This window comes from Rhinopithecus bieti, unplaced genomic scaffold (genome assembly GCF_001698545.2).
Source record: "Rhinopithecus bieti isolate Rb0 unplaced genomic scaffold, ASM169854v2 scaffold_7045, whole genome shotgun sequence".
Lineage (NCBI taxonomy): Eukaryota > Metazoa > Chordata > Mammalia > Primates > Cercopithecidae > Rhinopithecus > Rhinopithecus bieti.
This window is the reverse complement of record NW_016805305.1, coordinates 7,820-25,379: the sequence shown is the minus strand read 5'-3', so window position 1 is coordinate 25,379 and position 17,560 is coordinate 7,820. Positions and strand designations below refer to the sequence as shown.

The 17,560-nt window shown below is 40.2% G+C and overlaps 1 protein-coding gene across 1 annotated transcript in view; it reads right to left on the bottom strand.

The window, feature by feature from the left end:
* Positions 1-17,560, bottom strand: part of ADAMTSL3 (ADAMTS like 3) — a 224,014-nt gene that overhangs the window by 202,254 nt on the left and 4,200 nt on the right. Inside the window, exon 2 of the mRNA XM_017872132.1 lies at positions 9,646-9,772. Within this exon, the coding sequence (XP_017727621.1) occupies positions 9,646-9,772 (127 nt within the window). The remainder of the gene's footprint in view (positions 1-9,645; positions 9,773-17,560) is intronic.

Here is a 17,560-nt window from a genome sequence, read left to right as displayed (position 1 = left end):
TTTTTTTTTTTTTTTTTTTTTTGGTGTGTGTTTTTTTAGTAGGTTGGGTTTTTATTTCTGAACAAAATTTTCTGTCAAGTACTTTTCATGTTACATTTCTAGAACCTGCATTTATTTTCTCCTTCTGCTATTTAGATTCAAACACACACACACACACCATTCCCAAGGCATAAAGTAGTTTTTTTTAAAAATAAGAAAAGTATCTAAATACATGCTAATACTAATAATTTGAATCCTAAAGAAAATTGCAAAAAAAAAAATAGGTTTTATTTTTAAGGAATACTTTTTTTAAAGTGAGATAATGCTGTGAAAACATTTTGTAAACTGAAAAAAATAAAGTGTTTGTTAATGCCCTCACACACCCATAACTATCTGGCATCACTTAGACTACAAAGAGTTACCTAGGCAGGGCACAGTGCCTCACGCTTTGTCCCAGCACTTTGGGAGGCTGATACAGGTGGATCACCGGAGGTCAGGAGTTCAAGACCAGCCTGACCAACATGATAGAACCCCACCTCTACTAAAAACACAAAATTAGCTAGGCATGGTGGCATGTGCCTGTAATCCCAGCTCTTCAGGAGGCTGAGGCAGGAGAATCACTTGAACCCGGGAGGTGAAGGCTGCAGTGAACTGAGATTGCGCCATTGCACTCCAGCATGGGCAATGAGAGCAAAACTCCATCTCAAAAGAAAAAAAAAAAAAAAAAAAAGAGTTACCTAGCATGGCATTGTACAGAACAGGGTCTGCACAATTTTTCAAAAGTAGTATAGAAAGTTTGCTTCAAGCTCATCTGTCATTCTGTAGGAGCAGTGGGGGATTTTGGAAGGCGAGAAAAGGAAAAGTCAATGGGTGGCAACACTGATTCTGTAGCTGGAGGACTATCTATACACTACTTTGCAAATGGGGGTGAGAAAAATGTAATATGCCAGTAAGCAAAAGTAGGAAAAGCAAATGTAGGAAATTAATAGCAAATTTTTTACAAAGGAAGGAAGGAACACAGCAGAGCTTTGCCTTGGTGAGAAAATTGGCTGCAAACTGAAAACTGACTCTCATGCCTTGAGCTGTTAGGCCACATTACTAAAGTCTGTAATTGCTGAATCTGCAAATGAGTATCTTCAGCCCTTAGCTCCTACGCAGAAACATCTGCTCCTAACCTGAGGTATGTTTATTTACTGGCCTAAATTGCCTCCACCTCAAAAGACCATGGTAACAGCCAGACTGACTAATAATGTATGCTTCTGTGCTCATTGGCAGGGCTAGCTTTGGAACGGCATGCAGGAGAGGGGACTATGTCACACAACATCTAATAACAAATATCCGTCCAGATGTTCTCGAGCATCATAGTGTAACACTCATTTTCTGCCCTTTACACTGCCTCTAAGGAATCAGGAGACTGGTGAGGATGAAACAGTCATCTGCCTTCTGACTCTGTAGTGGGGCATCAGACACTGAAAAGCAGAGGTGTTAACCAAAGGCATGCACCAGCGGCCACCTGGGAAGTTTAGCAACCTACAATTGCCCAGATTTACCCCTCAAAATTCTAGGGTGGGGCCTGAGGATTCGAACATGGGACAAGTTCCCCAAGTGCTCCTGATGTGCACGCTGGGTTAGGAACCATGGAGCTGGCTGGGCTCTGCCAAGGGGAAACAAGGGGTAGGTTGGTTGAGGCAGCCTTTGCTCCCCTCTGGCTCCATTTCTGTGCTATCTTTGTTCCCTGCCCCATCACTCTAAGCCTCGGTGCACCTCTCACCTCATGCTCATCTAGCTGTCCTTGGAAGACACTTTGGGAAGGTGGTTAAGCACATGAACTCTGAGGTCAGAACCATCTTGACCACTCACCAGTTGTGAGACCTTGACCAAGGTGCTTAATTTCACTGAGCCTATTTCTCCATTTGTTAAATAGGGAGGGTACAGTAGTACCTGCCTTATAGGGTTATGCTAAGAATAAATAATGTCATACATGACAAATACATAGCACAGTATAAGCATACAAACTCTGGGGGCCACTATTACTCTTGCAGATTGTAACAATAATATGTTAAAAGGCAACCAAGTAGAAGTTCATGGGAGATAAGAGGAAACTTCACACCAACTCATTCTTGTGGTGTATCTAAAATTTCCTAGGCCCTTTACGAACAAAGACAAGCCATCACTGTCAAGCCTTTCATTAAAAGTTTGGAAAATTGCTTCATATAAGTTCCTGGGATTTGTTTCTCTAAACTCCATTCAATCCTAAGATCTATTTTTTTTTTTCAAACAATGAACAAATCACACATACACTTAATAGATTTTCAGAGCTAGAAGAGGTCTTAGAAATTGTCCCTGCTCACTATGCAGATGAAAAAGTTGAGGCCCCAGTAAGTGAAGCATCTTGCCTAAGAAGATAGATTGTTAGAGGCCAAACTGAGGTTATTACTCCAGTCTTTGGTTTCCAGTCCAGTTCTATTGCACAATATCATTTAGTCCCACTGAAATCATAACAGGAAGCAGAATCATCTCCAGCAAAGGCCATGTATTCATTTGTTCAACATTAACTGAGCTCCTATGATGTGTTCAGTACTGCACTAGCACTAGGAATAAAATGGTGAACACCATGGCACCTGCTCTTGCAAAGCTTACTAGTGGGAGACGCAAATTAAAAAAAATAAATGAAATAATCACTTCTTTCCCTAAAGGCTAAGCAAGAACTAAACAGAAAAGAGAAGGGCCTACTTTACGTAGAGTGGTCAAAGAAAGCCTCTCTGAGGAGGCAACACTTGTGCTCAAGGTTGAGAAAGAGGTAACTATGTTGAAGAGCTGGGAGACACATGTTCCAGGTTCAGGGACGGGTTCGTGCAAAGACCCATGGGGGCATGGGCATCTGACATTCTGGAATCTCCCAGAAAGCCAGTGTAACTGGAGATTAGGGAATGAAGAGCAGATGGCAGCACATGATGTAACACAGGGGCCAGATGATACAGGCTTTAACGGCTTTGGAGAGGGATGCGGATTTTATCATAGGTGTAAGGCAATTCATGAAGAGGCCAGGGAGTTCACAGTCTGTCTACTTCTCCAGGTAAAATAAGATCTATGACATTCCTTTGCAACACAGTCTACATGCTATTTTTCCATTATCTCTCTTCATGCACAGGGCCAGAAGACACACAAAAACATGCAAAAGAGCTAGGCAAGGACTAGAACCCAGGAGTCTTTATTTGTAGTCACAGGGTCTTCCTTCCAGGCCACACTCTCCCTTGCTGAATTAAATGGAGGAGGGGGCAACTTTTAATTCCATTAAAAGGAACAGATATTTGGTTTGAATATTCCTTTCCCAGCCACAGTTCTGATAGAAGAGTATGACCAGCCAGAATCTCACCCTAGAAAGACAAATGGGGAGGGAGGAAGAGATAATGCGGGAAGACAGGAGAATGAAAACCAATCCATGTTACCATGTTAGCAGACCCTTTATATCCTATACAATCTTCCTTGTGATGGAATAAGTTAAATTTGTAAACTGTTTTTGGGAGTGACAGTCAAAGGAGAAATGAACAGTGGATGAAGGGAAAAAATCTTAAGAATTACCCTGTGACGCAGCCCCACGACCCATGTAGCCCAGGATTCTATTTGTGTCAAGGAATGCATTAGAAGAGTGTGTGTTTATCTTCATACTGTCAAAACTTGAGCAAAATGCTGGTGTTCCCAGCTGGCCTTAGGTATCACCGTATCAATAGACTTGGCTGCCACCATGTAAAAATGGACAAAAAGCTTAGAATAGACAAGCCGATCTTGTTTATTTGCCTCACACATGTGTGCCCTGATGTGGACAAGACCAAAATAAGGAACAAACCTGGAAATACAACTAAATTTCTAAATGCCAAGTCAAGATTCTCCAAATAGATATGTTTGCTTCTTTGTTGTTGTTTTTAGAGCTTTCTCTCTTTAATAACTAAGTGGCCTCTAGTTCCCTTTTCTAATATCCAAAGCTGTTTATGTTGGTCGTTAGTTCCGTTTCTCTCCTCCTCCCTCTGAACAGGAAATCTGTGTGTTGTATCTGGATAAATTTCTGATTTTTTTTCATAGCAAAGCTTTTGGCTCCACGTTCTTACACCTTGTGTCTGCCTCACTGCGTGACAGAAATGATATCCTGTGTACAGCCAGTGCAGGGCTGTGCCAACAGCATCTCATTGCCATGTCCTGACTCAGGGTGAGTCCCAGGGAAGATCGGAATGAATTCTTGGCAAGGTATGGATGTAGGAGCTGTGTGGATTCTGCAGGCTCCAGTGATGCACACTCAGGAGGAGACATGGCTTCATTTCCCACATTTCTTTCACACAAAGAATGATTATAGGGAAGTGCTTCCATATGGCCTAGGGAAAAGCCCAGCCAAAAACAGCTTCAGCTGGTCAGTTCCAGAGCTGTAACAGACGTGATGGGGCCATAATTAGAATCAAGATGGTGAAGGACTATGTTTTCATACAGGCAGGAATCTTTGCTACCTTTAGCCTTAGCTCAAGCACATGCATATGAAACCTGATAAAATGCATATGAACATCCTATGGGATGTTCCTGGCTTATACCATGTCACTCATGCCCTGCACTGAAGGATCTGTCTGTGTACTCCAGTTCCCCTTTCTATGTAGGAACTGATTTTTAAAAATTGGACATTTTAGGGGTTCTTAACCTGGAATGTCCTAAACAGGCATCAGGGGTCTGACAACCTCACAAAAAAATCAGAATGGCAAATCCGGGGCTTATCAGTACACATGAATTTTCCTGGAAAGAAAATGCATAACTTTTAATAGATTCTCAAAAGCATATGTAATCCAAAAGCTGAAATCAAGAGAGAGAGAGAGAATAATGAACTACCTTGCATTTCAGTACCTCTACTGCACACTTCTCCAAATAAGAGTGCCCTTTGGCACAATTTCATTTGGCGTCTACTCTGGTTCAATTAGAATTTTCTCAGGTTCTAATCTTTCCTGGACCCTGACAAAACGAGGTATTTTCTGATGAGATTTCCAAACTTTCTAAGGCCAACACTGACTCTACATACTTCCATTACACCCCTATCTGGCTGTTGTCTTTCTCCCTTACTCCTCTCAACCACATGTCTTCCTGAATGAACACTTCTCAGTAGAGCCTGTCTCTTTAAACTGTGTTCACTGATCTGAGTTCTAAAACTTTGGTTTGTCCTACAATTCACTCTGTTTTCACACTTTCAAGGTTTTCCTCCATACCAAGTAGTAGCTCTCTTAAAATCAATCCCCAGATGGACTGATTGTTGACTTTCAAATATGTTTACAAACACCCACATTTACACTTAAAGTATATAAGATGTGTTGAAAGGGGCAAAGTTCCCTTATCCCCCTCACAGGGCGTGCAACAGGGGGAGTGGCTTGCTTCCTCTGTGCCCAGCAGCTCAAGCCCCTAGCGGGAGCATGCAGACAGGCAGGTCATGGGGAGTTTGGGGCTCCAACCCCAGGGCAGTGTCTAGAGTTGAGTGTTTACAGCTCCCAAAGTTCCAGCGTGTGTTACAGTGTGCTCTTTCAGCTTAGCTGTCCACAGGTGGCTTATGTTAATCAGCTCAGTTAGAACCTCTGCCTCATCTCCAGGACAGAGGGCTTTCTGTACCCCAGGGCTTTCTGTATCCCTTGCCACTCCATCCACCTTCTGCCTCCCCATCCACCTGCTGAGAGCTACCTCCACCATTCAATAAACCTTTGCACTCATTGTCCAAGCCCATGTACGATCCACTTTTTTTCCAGTACCATGGGCTTGGAGAATGAGTGCAAGGTTTTATTGAATGGTGGAGGGAGGTAGCTCTCAGCAGATGAGTGGGGAGGCAGAAGGGGGATGGAGTGGGAAGGTGGTCTTCCCCTGGAGTTGGGTCGCTTAGGAGCTGGGCTCTCGTCCATCTGCCCTTGACCAAATTTCCTTCTGCATCTGTGTTGTTCCATTGTCAATGGCCTGTCGGCATCTGTGTGTTCTTCTGCCAGTGTGTTCCTCTCAACATCCAGTCACTTGTGTGTGTGACCACTGGGGTCTTGGGGTTTTTACAGGCACAGAATAGGGGGCATGGGAGGCCAGAGTGGTCTTGGAAAATGCAACATTTGGGTGCGAAAACAGAGTCCCTGTCCTCACCCACGCCAGTGGGCACAGGCCCAAGGGCAGAGCCCTAGCCAGGGACCCCGCCCTTCTCTACCCAGCAATTTCCTGCCCACCTCCCGTATCAGTGTGATATCCTTTGGGATCCCAATGAGTAATATTTTTAACAAAAACGCAGGTAGCATTTACTGAGTACTCTCTGGTTACTATGCTATTTGGAGTTCTCAACATGGGTTGATCTTTTAAATCCTGACAACATCTCTACAAAGGCAGTACTGTTGTTATTCCCAATTTAAAATTAGAGATCCAAGATACCCATGGAAGTGAAATACTTAAATAACTCTGCAGAGCTCATAAGCAACAGACCCAGGACTTAACCCTGGAAGGCTGGCTGCAAACCCCAATTTCTTAACCACTTCCCAATATTTCCTTTCGTAATTAATTATGGGAGATGTTTCTTAACATTTCTCATCCTTAGTTTCCTCATCTGTAAAACAGGTAGGACATTATCCAAATGATAATATAAGCATGCTGGTAGAATTAAATGATATGTCTGAAGAGAACTTTGGTAATTATAAAGCATTTGATCAATATTAGTAATAACCAAATGGATAGAATGCTAACTAATTGGTTTCCTGCCTCCTTGGAAGCCAGGGTGTCACATACCATAATTCTGGTCAATGAAGCAAAATTCCCTGGGGAGAATATCCTTTCCTGAATAAAGAACACAGTATTTAAAAAATGCTTTTCACACTATGTTCTTCCTTATTATCTGGGATGTAGATGTAACATCTCAATGTCCAATAATGACTTTGTACCCACATAAGCAAAAACCACCCTCTAAGGATGTGAAGAAGAGAGAACGGTGCCTGGTTCCTGAAAGACACAGTAAAACAGCATCCTCAGCCTTAGCTGCCTACTCCAGGCTTTTTGTTAGAAAAGATTTATAAACTCCAATGTTTCTAAGTTGAGTTTTCTGTGATTTGCAGTAGAATACATTCCTCATTGATATACCACCATTCAAAGCCACCTCCTTCATGAAGTCCAAAAATTGGAACCTCCATGAATTCATGGTTTCCAATCTCAGCTAGGCCCTTACAGTTACTCTTCTATCTTTGTACTATTGTTGATGGTTCCTTCTTCTTTCCTTCATGGGAACAGGCTCAAGTCTCTGAGCTCTCACTCCTAGTGGCCAACTCTATCTCCTAATGAAGAGCCAAATAAAGGCAATAGGCTGGAACACCTTACGGTATTCTCCAACCAACCCCGTAGAGCTATCCAGTTGTTGACAGGGTGTTGGTCTGTTCCCATCCTCTTGTCCTGAGCAAATCCTTCCCTCTATACATTCTCTTCACTCATCAACCCATTGCAATCAAGCTTTGATTTCACACTGAAGTTCATCAAAATCACACTTGTTCACATCATAAATGACTTTCAAATTGCTAAAGACAAACTTTTAGGCCCTTATTCCAGTTGAACTCATAAGAGCATTGAACATTGCTGGCCACCCCCATCGCATTTTTGAAATTACTTATTCCTTTGGGGTCCATGGTACTGCTCTTGCTAAATTCTGCATTTACCTACTTACTCTATTCATTCCTTCTCAGTTGGATTCCCTTAAACTTCTTCCCTGGCTAAATGCTTTGACTTCAGCTTTTCCTCAGGATGCAATTATTGGCTTCCTCTTATATTCTACATACTCTCTTTGGATGAACTCACCTACATTTATAACTGAATACCACCAACAAGGGGTTTTGCTATCAACCATGATAAACTAGCATGTTTCAGATAAACCCTCCAACCACAAACAAAATACAATCAACATCTGTTTGCAGGCATCAGAAAGATACTTAGGCACTGGATACTTATAGGGTGAAAATTTTGGAGAGAATAAAATTCAGGGAGATGGACTCTCACCTTTGATACGTGCCTCCTCTTCATGAATTCCTTACCCAAATGAATAGCAAGCATATCCACCCAGCTGTGCAAAATGGAAAATTTGGGCCATTCAAGCTGCTTCTTTTCTCTTGTAACCTTCATTCAAAGAATTACCAAAGTCTGTTCATTCTACATCCTAAAGATCTCTCCACCTGTTCCTTCCCCTATATTTCCTGCCATGCTACCCTACATCAAGGCCTTATTATTTTAAACACTTTGAATATTTTGAAAGACACTTCCTATTTGGACTCCCTGCTTCCAAGCTCATCTGACAGGTAAATCTAGCCTCCATATGCCACTATAATTATTTTACTAAAACATTAACCTAACCGTATCACTCCACTGCCTAAATCGCTTTGATGGCGCCACTTAATCTGAAAAATAAAACACAATAATGAAGTCTTTGACTCCAAATGCCATTCTGTCTTACCTTCTATCCTATTCAATGTACAGTCAGGCCTGAACAATATATTAGGAGATCCTCAAAAAACCCAGGTTCTTCTCCAGTGTCACGCCATGAACTTTGTGTTTCCTCTGCCTGAAAAACCCTCTACCCCTCCCCATAATGCTTTCCCCATTTGGGAAAATAAGTAAGATGCCAACTTTATAAGTTACATCAAACTAAATTCAAACAAATAAAAGATTTAAAATCAAATCTTTGGCTGAACTCACCTACACTTATAACTGAATACCACCAAGAATGGAGTATTCAGAAATAATTACTATAAAGAAAACAAACCCAAAAGTACTTGCAGAATATACACATGAATAATTTTTGTTTCCTTTAAAGGAGCAGTTAACGAACTATAACCCGAGGGCCAAATTCAGCCTTCAAGTCTATTTTTGTAAATAAAGTTTCATTGGAATGTAGCCATGCTGACTTTTTTACAGGTGTCTGTGTGTGCTTTTACACTGCAACGGCTATGTTGAGTAGTTGAGACTACACAGTCAGCAAAGTCTAAAATATTTACTATCTACCCCTTTACAGAAAAAGTTTACTGAATCCCCAAACTAAAGGATGTTTTAAAAGACAGATATTATTAAAATGAAAAGATGGAAATTTCCAAATACATAATACTTAGAAACACAGAAACTCTGATTACACAAAATTGAAAGTCAATTAACAAACTGGAACCCACATTTGAAACAGATATGACAGAAAAAATGCTAGTATTGGTGATATATTAAAAGCTATCTACAATGAGGAAAAGATCTACATCCAAATAGGAAAATTGATAAATGGCTTCAATAGCTAACTGAGAAATTAAAAAGTATAAATGGTCAATAGATACATGACGATATTTTCTACCTTGTTAGCAGTCAAAGGAAGACAAATAAAAGAAATTATTATTTCACAATTTACCTGAAAAATTGGCGAATATATTTTTTTAAAACAGTAACACCCTGCATTGGCAAAGGTTCACAGAAACAGGTCCTCTTTGAAGATATAATGGGAACAAAAGTTTGATACACACTTTTTGGAAGAAATTTCACTTTTAGAAAACTGGTACAAAAGCTACTTCCAACTAAAAAAGGTTAGCATTCAGAAAATGTTATTCTAGCAATAGACGGTCTAAAATATATCTTGTATGACGGTAATACCGCATTGGGTTTAAAACCTACTTTTTTCAGGAGAAACGTGTGACTTCGATTGTCCTCGTACGAGCCTGCAGGTGGAGCCATCACCCGCACAGACTCCACAGTTGTCCTCCTTGGCATTGCTTCCCAGTTGCCGATCACAGCCCACTGCCTGCCAACAGAAGCATGGCGGTCAGTGGTGCCCAAAACCAGGGGATGGGGAGCTCCCTTCATTTCAGGAACCTTAGTTGTGATGTAATCCTTAAATGTATAGTTTGGCCCTCTTTTATGAGAACATAGTTTTATAAATGTAAATGATATAATGCCTTACAGGATAGTATCATTTATATGATTCTAATGCAAGGCCGAAATATTAATAAAGATTTGAAGCTGTCCCTCCATACCCCCTCCCTTTTCTATTTATATTTTTATTCACATTTCTGTCTTTTTTTATTTCAAGACAAGATCTCATTCTGTTGCCCAGGATGGAGTGCAATAGTGGGACTGTGGCTCGCTGCAGCCTCAACCTTCTGGGCCCAAGTGATCCTCCCACCTCAGCCTCCCAAGTAGCTGGGATCACTTAAGCCTGGGAGGTTGAGTCACAGGCCTGTGCCCCAACACCCAGCTTTTTAAATTGTGATGAAAAGACAGGGTCTCCCTATGTTGCCCAGGCTGGTCTTGAATTCCTGGGCTCAGGTGATCCTCCTGCCTTGGCCTCCCAAAGTGCTGGGATTACAGGCATGTACCACATTGCCTAGTCTAGGTATTTTTATGTATATAAAATAAACAGAACATGACAGGCATTTCCTCTCTCCCCAGCCCTACACTTGTCCTGTTCTTTCATTTCCTCCCCAAAACAACCACTGTTCTAAATTTCATATATAACCTTCTGGTTCATAGTTTTACTTTAAATATCTTTTTTTTTCTGTTTTTACTTCTACCTCTAAATACCTATATCCCCATATCCCTATATTAATATCTGTCTATAGTCTTTATCTATATGTTTATAGCTCCTCATCTTTATCATTAGCTGTACCTAGGCCTATGTATCTCCACCTCTGTCATATCTATATATTTATAAACAATTTTAAAATATAAAAGGAACTAAAAGGAGAGATGTCTCATATAAAATATGTGTTTATACTGGTATCTTTCCTTCTCTTGTCATTTTTTATGTGTACATTTTTTATGTGTGTGTATTTGCTAGATTATAGGCTTGCTTATATGAGAAAAAAAGGCCATGTCTTATATTTCTTTTTTATTTTGTAAGCATATATTTTACATAATGTGTAAAAGACTATAATATCAACTGATTTGATGGTTTGTCTCTTCCTTCCCATATTCATCTAACTTTATTTATAAACCTGGTGTTTAAGCACAGGGACTTTGGAGGAAGAAAACACCCACGTACAAACCTGGATCCACCCACCAACCTTTTAAGCTGCAGGATGTTGAAAAATTCAAACTCTCAGAGACTCGTTTTCCTCGACAGTAAAATAGAGAGAATAATACCAATATATACTTCACATAGGGCCTAGTGAGGATTCAATGAGAAAACATATGTAAAATTCTTAGTATAATGATTCAGACATTATAAAGGATTCAATAAAAGATGGCCAATGTTATTATTTCTCTCTGCTTTTCATCTTGACTCCTGGGTAGGCCCCATGCTTCAGCTTGGAGAGTTGTTGAATTAGACTCTATATTCAAGCTGTTGAAGAAGAAATGAAACTAGAGGAAGTTGGGACAATTATTTATACACTATTCTTTCCAACATTTTGGTGTCGAAGGGAAAGAGAAAGACCAAGTGAAAATTTCAGGGAAAGGTAGTAAGTTCCAAGGAAGTTTAGGGAATAGCTTATGATTAGAGATATTTTCAAATTCACAAAGAGCTATCATGAGGAAAGGGTCTACTTTTGTTCTTTGTATTTCCAAATGGTGAAAGCTACAGGTTTAAGCATAATTTGGTTCAATATGAGAAAGTTTGAAAAGTCAGAGTTATCTAATTATAAGTATTCAGTCATAGTCTAGGAGACCTCTTGGTGGAACAATTGTAGGGGGGATTAAATTATTGGATGAGTGGTTTTATCCAATGACTTTTGAGATCCTTTAATCCTGATTATATGGTTTTATAAAGATGGTAATACAATATTAATAACTGCTGATTTTTATTGAATGTTTAGCATGTACCTGGCATTAAGTCATGAATATTGTACACATTATTTCATTTAATCTTCAGAGCAATTTTATGATGTAGGTGATACCTTTCACTCTATTTTATAAATAAGGAATCTAAACATTACTGAGTAAATGATTTGCCAATATTATACAGCTAGTATACAGTGTTGGTAATGGTTTTAAAACCCAAGTTTTCTGACCCAGAATCTTAACACTACATTACAACTTCCTCTACCTTAAGTATCAGCAGATAGACAACAACAAAAGCCCAGTTACACAGGCCATTGTATTAATATTTACAAGTACATGTGGAACAACTTAAGAGTGATTGATTTTGGAAACACACTTGCATGGTCGAGATTCAATCAATGAGTAACTTGTGTTCATGCAACTTTCTCCAAGGGGAGTAATTCCACTATTAAATTATAGAAACACTGCTCCTGGGCCAAGCTCTGTCCTCACACATTCATGTCCCTGAGCACTCTGCATTTCATGAGAAGGAGAATCACTCTCTAGTCATCCAGGAAGGGTGTGGGTTTAGGACCTAGGAGGGGCTTGTTTTGAAGAGTGTTTAAGGCCTTGTAAGATCTTGGGCAATTGAATACTTCCCTGAGCACTTATATTTGCTTCATAATTTTTGTAAAGTTACAATTCATCCAAATGTTATAACCAAATAAAGCATGTGAAAACATCACAGAAAAATGATATTTGAAAAGAAAGTCTTGTGTTGTAATTCATAAGGAATAATCCAGAAATGCCTTTGAAATTGAGGGGCTACTGAATTTTGGCTTTCATGTCCCATCATAATCAACAATAACCAACTTCTAAAAAATTGCTTGAAGTGTTTCCAACTTCTATGACATCGTCTGAAGTCATGATCTCTAATTACAGTGATTTATTAACTACATATCAATAAAATTTATTAACATCTATTAAATAACCATTTTATATATTGCCAGACACTACAGAGTATAAATTAATAACATAAGATTCTTACCTTACAGTGTAGTTAATGAGACAAGTCACACAAGATAGTGGATGACATAAACAAATATTTTAAATATATGAGTAGTGCTTTTTGGAATAAATATTCATCTATAAATCATCACTTCAGTTAAAAATTATATCACAGTTCCTGCTTATGATTTCCTGATCAGCTAAAAGACGATAATACTTAAATAAGTGGCACTAGTCCAAATGAAGCAAAATATGAATTTTTCAGAGCAGTCAAATTTAATCATTCAAGAACAAAACAATTTTTTTTTAATCAACTGTTTGAAATACCTGCAAACTGGATTCTAACTTGGGGGAAAAAATCTGACATTTCTGTCTTAAAAATCAGAGTATATGGAGCTGTGGTAGTCAGTAGGGATACTCAAAAACATTTTGGTTCCTTCAGCTCACAGAAGGTCTGCACTTCTCCACTCCCTTTGAAGTTAGGTGTGGTCATTAACTAACTTTGGCCAATGAAATACGAGTTTAAGTGATTGATCTGTGTCACTTCTATAAGAAGATTCAAGGGTCAGTGTCTGAGTCCCATGTTCCCCTTGCACTACTGCAGTTATTATGTTAAAAATGTGTCCAAATAAAGCCTACCTCAACCTTAGTCTCCCAGACATTCTAACAGCTGAGGCTCCTGTCAACCGCTGTTGGGCAAGTGGTATCAGCAAGAAGTAACCTTTAATTGTTTTAAGCTACTAAGCTTTGGGGGTTGTAGGTTACTGCAGGAAAATCCAACCTATACTATACAGGACTATAATTTAACCATTAATGGATAAAGCACGGTTATTAACAGGAAGATGGTTTTTAAAATTGGAAGTTTCACATTAAAATCCAGTTTCCCGGCTTCTCTTGACAAAAAACAAAAACAAAACAAAACTTCCAACATGTTTATATATAGTTGCCCCCTTCACAATGAGCATGTATCCTCCAGTTCACCACCACAGTCACCACCCAATGTGACTACATCTGAGCAGTTTCTCTCTGGGGCAGTGTGTAGACATTTGACTTTTAATCTCTGTACTAAGCCATCTAAGCATGAATCATCTCTTGAACTGACTGTTCTTTACTGAATTATACCTCATTTTCAGTTACAAACTTTAGCTACACTTGTATCAATACAAAAAATATTATCAGTATAGTCCAATAATTAAGACATTGGTTTCTGGAATTAGGTTCCCTGGGTTCAAATTCCAGCTCTACCACTTCCTAGCTATGTGCAATAGAAATAGACTGAATGTTTGTGTCTGCACCCAAATTCATATGCAGAGACCTAACCCTCAAGGTGATGGTATTAGGAGGTGAAACATTGTGGGGGTGATTAGGTGATGAGGGTGGAGCCCTCACAAACAGGATTAGTACCGTTATAAAAGATACCCTGGATACCTCCCTCATCCCTTCTGCCATGTAAGGACACAGCCTCCATGAACCAGGAGGCAGGAAGCAGACCGTCACCAGACACTGAATCTGCCAGCATTTTGATTTTGGACTTCCCAGCCTCTAGAACTGTAAAAAATAAATTTCTGTTGTTAATATGCCACCCAATCTATGGCAGCTAGTGATAGCTGCCCAAACTGACTAAGACACTGTACAACTTGGGCAATTTACTTAGCCTCTTCAATTTCCAGTTTCCTTATCAACAAAGCGGGGAATAAATACTGTACCTACTTGATAGGATTATGATGAGCTAACAGTAAAGGGCTTCCACAATGCCTGATACCTGGGCTAAGCACCCAGTGTTAGTTGCTATTATTTTTATTTTTATTCTAAATTCTAAGTGGTTTCTTCATCTGCACAGTTATCAGGGAATTCAATAAACATGAATGACAAATCAGATTTGGTCTGCAGAGCTGGTACCAACCAGGTCACGCCTCTAATAAAAATCAGACCTCCAAAGCAGAAGCAAATTTCATTCAGTGAGCACTGCTGTCTCAGGCTGTCTGTTGTGCTCAGGCTAATGGAAAGTTGTTCCCAAGAGCATTGTGACATGTTCATTTAAATGAGAAAACTACACAGACATTTACAAGACTTACATGTAGTCTATGCCAAGTAGTCATTATGGCTCACATCAGTGATCCCGAGGCAAGCAGAAAGAATCACCAGGAAGCAGTAAGTAGGTGCTCACCAGACACTGAATCTACCTAACTGATGCCCATGGCCACGTGGCACAAGAAAGGAAATTTATGTGAACATTATCCTGTTGAAGAAAAGACACTGAATTCAACCAAGAAGTGTCTGAGTCACTTCTTAGGAAGTACATATAATTATTAAATTCAAATCACCTAGCCAAAAGACCATCCAGCTTTCAGCAACCAGGGTATCACTCCTCATCACTCAAAGAACTGGCTTACTCATTAGAATCACAAAAAAAGTGATGAGAAGCACTCATTTAAAATGGACTAATTCATAATGAAACCACCTTTATTCTGCAAGCCCCTTTAAACCCTGGAAACTCCTGGAGCTAACTATGCAACTGGACTTAGACCATTAATAAGAACAGGGGGTGGTGAGCAGATGGGTAAATGTGGGAAGGGGAGCTCATGTTGACTGCAGGCCTCCTGTGCATCAGCTATTGTGCTGGGCACTTGGAATGTTGGTTTGTGGAAAAATGAATTTAAAACAGGACCTACAAGGAGGATAATATCTCCTTTTTACCTGATGAAAAGGCCAAGGCTCAAAGATGGTAAGGGAGTTGCCAAGTGGTCTTCAGTTATTAGTTGTAGAAATTGAATCCGAATGCAGTTCTCTCTAAATCTGAAGTCTACACAGTCCTGATCACAGCTATTCATCATAGGAAGCCACCAAGCAGGTCCATGACCTTGACCCAAAGTCAAAGCGACCTTAGCTTCACACACCAACTGTGCCAAAGGCAATGGTTTTCTACTCCCTCTAGCTGCATAGGGCACTGTTCTCTAACCACATTTTGTCATCTCCATTTTCCTCAGAGCATCTTCAAATTTCTCATTCCTCCTCAAAATCCTGCCCCCTCATTCTGATTAGATGCCTTTGCTTTATATTTCACTCAATTGAGGCCATCGAACAATATCTCACTCTCCTGTCCATTCCCATACAAACTGATCAGTGGCCCATATTTCACCCTTCCTACCTGCCTCAAGGGAAGAGGTGTCCCTCCTCCTTGTCCATGGGCAATCTGTCTCCTTTGTTTCTGTTATCAACTCCTTTGAAGAGCCCAGGAACTTCACTGCATTAGTTGTATATTTCTACCTCTCAGTCAATACTCCACTCACCCACCTGCCTGGCAACATATATACTTGTTCATTCATGGATTTACCGTGAAGTTAATGAAGCTTAAGTTTCACAGTCAACCACTCTCTCCTTTTCCCTCTGTCTTGCCTACCTGCTGTTCCCAGTCTGGGCTCCCACAAATGCTGAGAGTTGCTGAGAATTGAAGTGTTTGAGTTGGGGAGGGGAAGCTGGACTGCAACTGGGAAGGATTTCTATGTAAGAATCTGCCATAAATTAGCCAGTGGTGGCGCACCTGTGGTCCCAGCTACTCGGGACATTGAGATGGGAGAATCACTTGAGCCCAGGAGGTTGAGGCTGCAATAAGCTATGATGGCACCACTGTACTCCAGTCTGGGTGACAGAGACCTTGTCGCAAAAATTAATAAATAAAGAGGGCCCTTCTAATTATATATGCTTCAGGTACCCTAAAAACTGCATCTGCTCCAGTGCTTTTCCAAGTATCTCTGATCTTGAAGACATTCTTCCTGGACCTGATATCCCCCTCTGACTGTAGTTGTATCTTTCCCTCTATTCTTCTGATTCATACTTTCTGAAAGATGGATTTATGCTCATCATCCCTACTCATTTCAGCCTATTCCTTCCTTACCATGTGTAGTAGGTTGAATTGTGCACTCTCCCCAAAAAAAGACACAGCACCTAGAACCTGTGAATGTAACCATATTTGGAAAAATATCTTTGGAAATGTAATTAAGGATGTTGAGATGAAATCATATGAAGGTGTCCTTATGAAAGGAGGGGAAAACATAGAGATAGACAAGAGGAGGTGAGGTGCAGATGAAGGCAGAGATTAGAGTGATGCTTCCACAATTAAATTATTAAATTAAATTAATGCCCCATCAGGGGCATCTCTCCCTGTGCTTGTCCCATCAATCACGGGCACCAGGACTCTATACTTGAGAGTACAACCTGTCCTTCTTACTCAGTCCCCAAGGACATTAGATGATTAGATTTAACCATGTGACAGCCCTAGATCTATATTTCTAGTCTAGATTTCTCTCCTAAGCTCTAAATTCATATATCAACTTAATATTCACAGGTACATCTAGCTCATCACCTTTGCCCCATGCCCCTGGTTCTAACCCAATATTTTGTCTTGATGAATGGTCTCACTATCTATCTAGTTAAATCATGATATCAGAAATCTAGATATCATTTTCTCGCTCCCCATATCCAACCAAACATTCAGTCCTAAAAGATCTGTTTCCAGGGCCAGGCTCAGTGGCTCACGTCTATAACCCCAGTATTGTGGGGGGACCAAGACAGGAAGGTTGCTCGAAGTCAGGAGTTGGAGATCAGTCTGGGCAACAGAGTTACACCTGATCTCTACAAAAAATTCAAAAAATAAAAATTATCCTAGCATGGTGGAACATTCCTGTAGTCCCAGCTACTTGGAGATAGAGTGCAGACTAAGTTGGGAGGATTACTTGAGCCCAGGAGCTCAAGGCTGTAGTGAGCTGTAACCACACCATTACACTCCAGCCTGGACAACAGAGCAAGATGCTGTCTCAAAAAAAAA